Source organism: Propithecus coquereli, unplaced genomic scaffold (assembly GCF_000956105.1).
Source record: "Propithecus coquereli isolate 6110/MARCELLA unplaced genomic scaffold, Pcoq_1.0 Scaffold658, whole genome shotgun sequence".
Lineage (NCBI taxonomy): Eukaryota > Metazoa > Chordata > Mammalia > Primates > Indriidae > Propithecus > Propithecus coquereli.
In genome coordinates this window covers 251417-262205 of record NW_012152596.1, presented here as the reverse complement: position 1 = coordinate 262205, position 10789 = coordinate 251417, and the positions used below count along the sequence as shown (strand labels likewise).

At 64.1% G+C, this 10789-nt stretch overlaps 1 protein-coding gene across 2 annotated transcripts in view; it reads right to left on the bottom strand.

Annotated features, from left to right (window-relative positions):
- SLC9A3 (solute carrier family 9, subfamily A (NHE3, cation proton antiporter 3), member 3) overlaps nt 1–7395 on the bottom strand; it is a 34535-nt gene extending 27140 nt beyond the window's left edge. For both annotated transcript variants that reach the window (XM_012660147.1, XM_012660148.1), the window contains exon 1: nt 7188–7395. In XM_012660147.1, coding sequence (XP_012515601.1) covers nt 7188–7395 — 208 coding nt within the window. The remainder of the gene's footprint in view (nt 1–7187) is intronic.
- Between the last annotated feature and the right edge of the window lie 3394 nt (nt 7396–10789).

Sequence of the window (10789 nt, the reverse complement as noted above, 5' to 3'; positions counted from 1 at the left end):
GGCACAGAAGCCCCAAACACAGAGCAGCCTGGGGGGCTCCTCCCAGACCCCTCATGGCCGTTCTTCAACCGCAGATCAGATCCCAGGGCACAGTAAGCTGGTTTTCTGAGGTGCTTACTCTGAACATGTTTATGGGAACAATCTTATAAAATTGGAGGGATGGCGCCAACATTACCAACCACCTGGGGCAGGTCCAGCTCATCAGGTGACAGGCCCAAGCTGTCCTCGTCTTCCCGCATGCTCTCCACGGAGCAGCCACCACGGCCTGAGGACCTCCAGCGTTTCTCAGCGCAGAAGTCCCCGCGGCCCCCTTCCTGGCCCTCAGCACCCGCACATGCTGCCTCAGGGCCTTTGCACAGGCTGTTCTGGCCCCGAAAATGCTTCCCGCTCACCACAGGGCTGACTGTAGCACCGCACCATCCTCCTACCTCCTTCACTTCTCACCTGGGTACTTGATGCCACCAACCCCGTGGCGCGAGCACCTGTCCGTCCCCCCACAGGAATGCTGCTCCCGGAGAGAGGGGTTGGGGCTGTTTTGTTTGAAGCTGGAGCCCCGCTGCTGACAGCATGCAGCAAGCACCGAATGTGCATAGAGTGAGTGTTAAACCCGTGAGAACTCGTCTAGTGCCCAGAGCAGTGGCTGCTAAAAAATAGAGCATTTTAGGCTGCTCTGATGAAGTAACCCAGATGCTGAAGCCCCAAGGTTGTCTCTGCGCTGCAGGTGCCGGCTGCCTGGGCCCCGAGTCGCATCCCGGGAGTGCCCAGGCGGGCTGGTCCCAGCACCCACGTCAGGACCTGCTGGGGTGCGTCTGCATCTCCAGGGGCCAGGCTGCCTGGGTGGCTCCTTCTGCCTCACTCCGGAAGGCGCGACCCAGGTGGCCTGCACCCCCCAGAGCACAGCGTTTGCCGTGGGGGGCTCCTCCCCAGGGACGGGGGCGGTGCCGGTGGGCTCTGTGTGGGGTGGGGGCGCTCCCCTGGGCCCCAGGCTTGTCGGTGATCCCACTGTGCAGATCAAGTTCCTGCTCCTTGGCAGGCGTTGTCACTGAGAGCGGGCGTGCCACTCACGGGAGGCCTGTGGCAATTTGGGGAGAGTTTGGCTGGGGAGCTCTGGGGCCCTTGCTGGGCCGTCCAGAGGGATCGGATGAGGCGCACAGACAGACAAGAAACTGATGTTCGTGCAGGCGCCCATTCGCCCACCCATCACTTCTTCACTCCTTCATTTATTCACCTAGGCACGCACCGGTGCACCACGCACCCATCCCCCCTTCACCCACCCACGTCTGCCTTCCTGAGCTCACAGATCTGCAGGGGCCCACGGGGCACAGCGGGCACAGCAGACAGTCCCTGCCCTGTGGTGCACTTGGTGTTGGAGGTGTCCTCGGGGGCTGGGATGGGCTGCAGGGTTCAGAGCTCAGAGGGGGGGCGCAGAAGAGGTGCTGGTGTGGAGGGATGAAGCCAGGGTGGGTGCAGCTCACTGCACGACGGAGGGGTGGAGTCTGGCACCCCGAGACCCGGCACCCAAGACCCAGACCCGACGGGCAGCTCTGGCGTGTGCAGGGCAGGCGGGCGGAGAGCCTTGGCAGCCTCGCTCCCCACACACTGAGGCTCCTGGGTGGGGCTCAGCCCGGACACAAGGGACGGTGCACGGGGCAGCACCTCAGCTCCTTCCCAGAGCCCGGCACTCCAGGGGCTCACAGGCCCACACACAATGGAAGGTGGGGCTGACCACGCGTGGAACCGTGGAGCCCAAGGTGCTCTTCCGCAAGCCTGTGCTGTCACGCGCAGCGTGGCGCGTGCGAGCCTGCCCTGTCTGGAGCGTCACCGAGGGGCTTGGGGCCTTGACGATGCCCGAGGTGTCTCCCGGGTCTCTCGCGGAGGCCGGCCCTGGCGCACGCCGCCCGCATCACCCGCAGGGAGCCCCATCCGCTCCCTGACCCTGGATGCTATCAGCGCTTCCCAACCTTTGCCCCTCTTTCCTTGGGATGTTCCAGGGCCATGTCTTAGCTCCAGATGCCACGACTGTTTTACAGCCAGTGGCTTTCTACTGCAGGCAGGTCCTGAAAGAAAACGAGACTTTACACCTTCAACACCAAACCCTCTCTCCCACAGAGACGCTTGGGAGAGTCCTTGGTTCCAGGCCTCCGATGACAGGTCCCCACTCCAAGCCCACCGAGTCCATCTCTCCCGTCACGACTGGGGTCCCCTAGGGTCCACTGCCTGGTCCTCCCTGGGAGGACGGGGTGGAGTACTGCCCACCCTGGCCCTGCTGGGTCTTCCCCGCCCCGCATCCTCTGCTAAGTTCCTTCCGGGAGAGTCAGAGAGAAGTTCAGCAAGGTGGGGTGGGGGGGGTAGCAGACACAGTGGACGGTGCCCAGGGGCCCCCGGGAAAGACGGCATGTCCAGGCTGGGCATGTCACGGGCTCCTGTCCCCAGGGCCAAGCCAGAGCACAAGGAATAAAAACCTCCGGCTTCCAAGTTTCACCCCAGGAGGTCAGTATGACCCCCACGGCGTCCCCCACAGCCTGGGAACATGACTCAGGGAAGACGCCCAGTGCCCGATGGATGGCTGTGCCTGGGAGGAAGCCCTGGGCCAGGCAGCAGGTGTAGACGGAGGTGCCCCCGCCCGATGGTAGAGGCCCCCTGTGTGCCCCGGGTAAGATGTCGGGGGCTTGAGTGCCCGGTGAGGGTGGCCGTCCTGCACCCCAACCCAAACAACCAGGAAGAGCTGTCAGCACCTTGGCAGTGACGGGGACTTGGGGACCAGGAACAAGGGACCTCATGGTCAGAGACCTGGGTCTTGGAAAGGCAGCTGTCCGCGCAGGGAAGAGAGTCACAGCCCCACAGCCACGCGGCAGCCCCAGTGGCCGTCATGGAGAACAACATGGTGACGCTCAGGGTGGACAGATGTGCGCTGGGCGACCTGGGCAGGAGGCCGCACGCCGCGCTTCCCCACCTGAGGCCGCCCAGGCTCCTCGCGGGCGCAGCAACGCGAGCTCTGGCGCTACTTCCAGGGCGCATCCCCAAACCGCTGGCGTCTCTCCCGCCCCCACCTGCCCCACCTGCCCCGCACCCGCCCCAGGCCACGAGAGCTTCTGCAGCCCGGCTGGGCCGGGCCCACAGACACCCAGCCCCGTCTGTCCCAGGTGTCCCCACGGCCTAACGCTGGGAACGGAGGGCCCACCTGGGCCTAGAACCTGCTCCCTGCCCTGCCTGCCTCAGCCTCCTGAGCCCGAAAGCCGCACCTCACATTCCCATCTCCTCAGGTGCTGTCGCTGTGGGTGGCTCAGCTGGGGGTGCGGTGGGTGCAGTCGGCAGGGCTTTGCCAGGTGGCCTGAGGCCCGAGGGTGGGAGAATAGGATGGGGACGGGTCTGGCCTCTGCTGTGTCATGGACAACCCTGTGACCTTCCCCAGGGCCCACCCAGGACCAGCTGCTGCCCCCGCCTCCCGTGACCAAGTCCGGGAAAGCTCAAGATTGTCCTCCCGGCAACCCTCTGCTGGCCTTTCCTGCCCCACGGCCAGGGCGTGGTCTGAGGACCCAGCTGTGGCCACGTGCCCCCCACCCCCACCTGGGGCTGAGACCAAAGTCCTCCAAGGCCTGCAGTTGAATTGGTGGGGCCTCTCTGCTGCCCCCGGCCCTCCTGCTCTCCCCTGCCCCTGGTCCCCCATGCTCTCTCCTGCACCCCTGGCTCCCTGTCTCTCTCCTGCACCCCTGGCGCCCCCACAACCTCGGCCTCTCTGCTGGCCCCTGGCCCTCCTGCTTCTCTCCTGCCGCTGGCTCCCCTCCCGGGTGGGCAGCTGCATGGCCAAGGGGCACCTGCTGAGCCGGGCAGCACCCACGTTTAGCCCCCAGGAGGCCCAGGAAGGAGAACTCCATGAGAGAGCCCTGCCCAGGGCCCCCAGTGCTCGACGGTACAGGGTGAGGCCCAAAGTGACCCTGGTGTGGTGACTGCAGGCTGCCAACCCCCAAAGGGCACATGTCCCAGGTACCCAGCCTGGTCCAGAGGAGGGGACCCTCACTCCACCCGGTCGGACACCAGGCCCACAGCTCCACTGCAGGAGGGTCCTCACCCTCTCGCCCACCTGCCCCGCGCTGTGGACGGCACCCTGGCCCCAGCAGCCCCCTCCTCCCTTTCTGAACTTTCAGAGCTGCAGAAACAGGCAAGGGGACCCCAGGGCGCCCAAATGCGCACGGATGGGGGGGCTTGCTGAGCCCGGGCACGGATCTTGGGGTCTGTGGGCTCGGGGCACCTGTTCCTCACCCAGGCTCCTGACCACCTGCCAGGCAGCTCCCATCCTTGCTTCTCCGAAGCTGCCGGAAGTGAAAACCTCCTGGCGTCAGCCCCTGCCTGTGTTCCAGGGTCCCGGGTCTCATTTCCCCAACCGGGTTATGAATGGCTTGAAATCTGACCTTTTAAGGTTGTGAGTGTGAGGCAGCAACACTTCAGACAATGTGCAAGAAATTCAGCAAATGTTTGGAAAACCAACATAAAAGCAGCCCCTTTTTTGTCAGAAGATACATTTCTGTGTGTGCAACCTGAGGCTGAAATAGTCGGGCAATCGCTGATCATCTGAAACAACAAAACGTGCCAAGCACCGTCGTCAGTAGGAGCCGCAGGCTGGGGACCGTGGCACATGGAGGGGTTCGGCGAAACTCAAGCGTTTCCCTAATTTGTGCAGATACTGGAGCCCTGCCGTGTCTGCCTGCAGGCTGAGGGTGGAGGCTGCTCTGGGGGGGTCTCGGGACAGGGGCATGTCTGGTGGCTGCACGGGGTGGGGGGGGGGCTGGGAGGCTTCCAAGGAGGCCAGGTCCACCGGCTGTGCTCCCGCAAGTCCAGAGTTCACCAGGAAGGAGGCCGGAGGGAGGGAGCCGCAGGCAGAGTGCTGGGCCTGGGGGGTCGCCCCAGGCAGGTCTCTGCTGTCACCGCCCTGGGCGCTGCAGAGTGGACAGGGGTCGTGGGGACGGGGAGCTGGAGTCTGTGCCAGGGGCCACGGTGCTGACCTGGCGTGAGCCGCTGTGTCTGGGCCGGCTGAGCCTCGAGTGTGAGGAGTGGAGGGTGGGGGGGCTGGAGGTGTGGGGTTGTCTGGGCCTGAGCACTAGGGCGTGGAGGTGTCTGTGCAGGGGTGCCCGGGAGGCAGCTGACCACGGACGCCCGCTGGAGGTGGGAGCTGGGCACCCGAAGGTGTGAGATGGCCCAGTGCAGGGAGATGGGTGGGGGGACCCAGGGTGGGAGGAGAAGACGCAGCCAGCCCAGGGGGGACGGTGGGAACAGGCAGAATCAGGTGGGGGCTCTTGGGCAGGGCCAGGAGTTGGGGCCGCGTGGGGACCACACTCAGCCCCCAGGAGGGCCTCAGGGAGCCGGGGGGTGGGGCTGAGAGATGGGGGCCTGGGGGCTGAGGGGAGGGTCCTGCCTCACGTTTTAAGATAGAAAGACTCAGCCCCTACACAGGGTGACCTGCTCGCGGTGACACCCTCACAGCGGGAGCCTCCAAGTACAGAAAAGACGGCGGGTGGTTAGGGTTAGGGCCTGTCCAGGGTGAGGGCATTTCCAAGGGAGTGCCAAGGGCCCCCCATGTTGTCCTCAGAGCCCCCAAACTCCACCAATGCTTGGCTCTTGCCCTCTCAGGGGGGCAACCAGCCCAGGGCTACAGTGACTGCCTGGGAAGCGGCTTGTTATGGCGGGTCCAGACCCTGCAGGAAACGCGTTCTGGGCCCAACACCCACCCCCCTACCCTCATGCACGTCCTCTCAGGACGAGTTGCAGCACTGGGAAGGCCCGAAGGCTTTTCCTGGCTAATAACAAACTCTGGGGTCAGCCTGCCCTCCCAGCAGCCTCCCCGAGCAGGGCTGACCGCCTGGCCAGTGCTCCGGGGGCCGTCACTGGACTTTCAGATGCCAGGTCCTGAACTGGACATGGGGACTGGCCTGGCGGTGGCCCCCAGCTCGCACAGAAAGTGCGAATTCACTCACTCCACAGGGTACACCCACCAGACGGAAGCAGCCGAGCTTTAGGACGGGTGTCCTGGGAGCCTCAGGCTGAGGCTGGCCCTCCCTGCCTCCCTCACCGTTCCTGGGTCAGTGAGCTCCAGGACGCAGCCAGCCTCAACGCGGCCCCGATTGGAAAGCCCGAGGGGCCGGGTGCTGAAGCACACGGGGAGGAAGGCGGAGCCACACAGAGGCAGGGGCAGGAGGAACGGGAAGAGCTTTGAAGAGACAGAGCAGAAAAGACGGATTCAAAGGGGAAGGGAGCTCACCACAGACACAGGACAGACAGCAGGTGCCCTTCTCCAGCCAAGCCTGCCCGCTACACCGGCCCTTTAACCCGCTCTCCCCAGAGCCTGTCCCTCCCCAGTCCTGCCAAGGACATCAGCCCCCAGGCCCCAGCAGACCCTCTCCTCCTTACCCTGTCCCCATCCCAAAACCACTCCGGAAACCTCCCAGACGCCTGCTGCTCTGGTCTTGCTTCTCTGGGCTGCAGGATGCCGCTAGGAGGTGACACTTGCGCCCACGTCCCCGCCACCTCCAGCAAGAGCCCCAGTGCCGGCACTGGCCAACACGCTGAGACTTTGATCCTCGTGAGCTCTTAAGAAAGCCGACCTTCCTATCACCTTGCCTGGGAGTCACCTGCAACTCCCGTATTACTGACTCTCTGGAAGCCAGTTAAGAGAGGAGAAATCGGACAGACCAGGATGTTTAGAGAAAGGAAGACAGTCACTAGGAAAATTGCTCCTACAAATAGGGTCCCACTGGGTTTACTCTTGAGTAGGAGCATGGATTTTCTTTTCTGCCCTAGAGACGATAAAACATCACTGCTGTGCCTGACTCCAAGAACATTCCTCTCTCGCTGTAAAAAGCCGCAACAAACCCGACAGAAATCCTGGCCGCGAGGATTCCCTGAGCGCGAGCACCCGGTTCTGAGCCGACGCCAGGGCGAGAGCCCAGCGGAGACCCCGGGGAGCCCGGAGCGGGCTTCAGACCCAGCGCCTGCCCGGGGTGGGGAGACCCGGGCGACCCGCGTGGCCGCTGCGCTCCGGACCTGACGGAGATGGCACAGGGAGACCGCCGCAGCGACAAAGGCGAAGGCCGCGGCTCTGTCCCCCGGGGCGCCCGCCCGGGCCCCGCACACCCGCCGGCACAGCGGGCCGGGGAAGGGGGCGTCCCGCGGCCGGCCAGCCCGGGGCCACTCACCGATCTTGGCCAAGCTGGCCACGAGGATCCAGAGCGCGATGATGTACGGGTCCTGGACGTGGTGCCATTCGAAGGTGACCACCTGGAAGCCCTGGCTCGCGCCGCTGGGCTCCTCCTCGATGCCCCTGGTCCGCGGCAGCCGGCTCAACGCCAGCGCCAGTGCCAGCAGCAGTCCCCAGCCGGGGCCGCGGGCCCCGCGCCCCGACATTGCCGCGCCGCTCAGCGCGCAGCGCGGATGCGCATGTCGCGGCGAATCCTGCTGCGCAACGGGGCGCCGGCTCCGCGCGCTCTGGGTGCCGGGCGGCAGTCGGGTCCCGCCCGCCCGGGCGGCCTTTAATCCGGCGGTTCCCTCCCGCCCCGGGGCGGGGCCTTCCCGCCCCCGCCGCGCACTAGCGAGCGCAGACCGCGCTGCGCCCTCGGCACGCCCGCGCCGCCCGCGCACGCCGCCCCTGGCCAGCGGCCCGCCCGACCGCACCTCCGCGCCTTTCTCCCGCACCGCGGGGCGCGCTCGGATCCCCGCCTCTGCCGGGCCGCGGCCGGCCCGAGGTCCGCCGGGTCCTCCTGCGAAGGACCAGAACGGCCGCCTCCCTTGGGGGTGGAGCGCAGCTCCGGGGTGGCCGGCGGGGCCGGGGACCCTAAGGACCTGGCCGCCAGGCGGGTGGGGTGGGCAGTTCCTGGTGCCTCGGGCGCCACTCGACAGCGTCCCTGAGCTCGCCTGGCCCCGGTCCTTACGCACAACGCAGGACCCGGAGCCCTGCAGACCCCATTAGGGGCCTGAGGGTGCAAGTCTCGCGCTGCCAACAGGAATCTACGTCCCACAGCAGGATCCAACAGCTTGTCGGAAAGAAGCACCCCCAGCTTTGTGTGGTGCAGCGCGAAAGTCTCTCTGCCCCTCCCCACAGCCACCCCCTTCCTCCGAGGGCCGAGGGCCGGCTGACCTGGGAACCCAGGAGGCGTGGAGGCGCCAGTCTGACCTCCAGCATCAGGACTGGAACGTCCTTTATTCCCCTGGGGCTTGGGTTTACGTTCAGCCCTCAGCCCCCTCCTGCCAGGGCCACTGTCTACGAAGGCTCGCCTGGGCTTCTCAGGCTCCATGAGGCAGGCCACATCCCTCCTTTCCTCGCCAAGCCACCCTGCCACCGCAGCACAGGACAGCCATCAGCCCCACTCCGTGGAGCATGCCTGACTTCTGCTTTGCTCCTGCTCTTCCCACTCTGTCAGCACACCTGTTCGTTCTGCCTTCGAGATTCTTACAAACCTGGCCACTGCTCAGAACCTCCAGCCAGAAGCTGCAAAGGCCTCCTGCCGGGTCCCCTGCCCTGCCTTTCCAGGCCCTACTGTGGGGACCCTCCAACCCAGGAAAAGCTCTGGTTCTCCCAGGACTCAAATCCCGAAGCTGTGACCCCAGCCCGTCTCCCCACATCAAGCACTCGCCCCTCTCGGGGCCTTTGTACCAGTGGTTCCCTCTGCCTGGAAGGAGCTTGCCCGCGGCCCTTACTTCCTCGGGCCCCTTAGGGGCTTTGCCCCAGTGTCACCTGGCGTCCCACCCCCAACCTCTCAGCTCACCGCTGTGGCACCGGCTGCTTGATTGGCCTGTCAACTGTCCGCCCTGTCCCTGGGGGTGTTTGCTCCATGAGCAAGGGGCTTTGTCGCAGAGCTTGCTCAGTACCCCCAGAGCTCGCAACAGTGCCAGCACACGGCAGCACTCAGAGAACGTTGGCTGAATGGGCAGGTGACGGGTGGATGGATGGACACACGGACGGGTGGGCGGGCAGACGGATGTGTCTCCTAATGTCTGCACACGTCTGGACTGCAGGGCAGTGCTGAACTGGATGACTTTATCCCTTGGGGTGCCCCCAGTTCCACACTGATGGCAGGTGGTCTGTGTAGCGGAGAGAGGGTGTGTTCCAATCGTGCTCAGCTGGACGATCTGGCCGGGTGGCTGGCCGCATGGACAGAGGGGCCCTGGAATGTAGCACCAGGCAGGAGTATGAGACTGACCCCAGGGTGGTCCTGTGGGGGGGGACACTAGAGTCACTCTCAGCTCAAGTGTGTCCATGCTGAACCTGCTTCTGTGTCCAGCTCGGTTCCCGGCCTCCTGGCCTAGAGAAGGAGCCCCAGGGTGAGAGCAGGTTCCCTCCAGCCAGACCTGCTTCCCTGCTCCTCCTGCTGGTTCTGGGGAAGCCGTTAGGAAGGGCGTCCCTTTGAAGGTGCTGCCCTTGCATTCCGCAGGAAGCCACACTCCCACCAAAGCAACGTGTGCCGTGATGCCCAAGGACCATCGGCCACCCTGCCCTTGCGGGGGTTCCCCCAAACCAGCCTGTGTCCTAAGGGGCTGCGGCGTTTCGCCTGGGAGGGCTTCTGAGACCACAGTGCAGTTCGAAGGGCGGAAGAGCAGAGTGTAGTCACGCGGGCTCACAAATTCAGGGTGGACACTGATGCCCGCCACTGGCCATCAGAGGGTGTGCTGCCCAAGAACAAGGCGAAGGGAATGGAGAACGGAAGGGCACTGAGCCCCTGACGTGGCCTGGCAAGAGCAGGGCACACCCCTCTGCCCATGACGCACCGCGAAGGTGAGACGTGTGGCTGTTTGGCATCACCTGTGGGCATTTGAAGGGTGCAATGTATCCGCACTCCAAGGGTGCTGCTGAGGCCCCAGTGCCTGAGAAAGGCAGGTCAGTGAAGACACCAGCATTAGAAGCAGAAGTCAGCTACAGGCCTGCTGTATGCACTGCCATCAGCAGAGTAGGGCCATGGAGTGGGCAGCCCCCAAGGCCTCATTTCCTCTAGCTGGGTTGTGGTTTTGGGCAGGGCTGTGGCCCCTACCGCTGCAGGGCTACCATCCACATCAGCCAGACTCTATGGACAGTGCTCCCTGAAATTGTGCAGTGCACAACCTGCACAGCCTCATGGCCAAATGCACCCAGAGGCCTGGTTGTTCGTGTGGTGGGGGGAGTCTTGGGAGATGTCCTGCAGGCATGTGATGATCTGAGAACGGCCCTACTCACCTCCTCCATCGGGCAGGCACTAGCAGCATTCTGGAGGCCTCCCAATGGCCTGGACCCCCCAGCCCTGTGAGTTTGCCCGCACACAGGGGGATAGGCCGTGGCCATAAAACATCCTTGAAAATCTGGAAGTAATGCAAAAGACCAGTCCAAAAAGAACCGTACCCTGCCCAGCCTGCCATGGCATCTGAGCTTCACAATTAGGAAAATAAAAGCGAAAACATCCTAGTCTGCCACATTAATTTCTGGTTACAGATTTCATTTGCACGGTTTGTGAAAAACATCTTTCGAATAAAGAGGCAAACGGCTCAGAATCTATTTGTGCTTTTGTTAGCAATACGTGAGATATGAAAGTTAAGTTTTAAATGTGACCTTAAAGTGTTTACTTAAGGCCATGCAACAGACAAGCACTCACCCTCTGTCTACAGTTTCTTTTTAAACCCCAGGTGGTCACATACCAGCCCTTCTCAAGGAAGAAGATTTTATTACACTGGGAGCTGCAGCTCCCCACGCATCTGTCTGGTGAGCACCCACTGTGCGCAGGCACCGTCCAGGCGTCTGTCTGGTGAGCACCCACTGTGCGCAGGCACCGTCCAG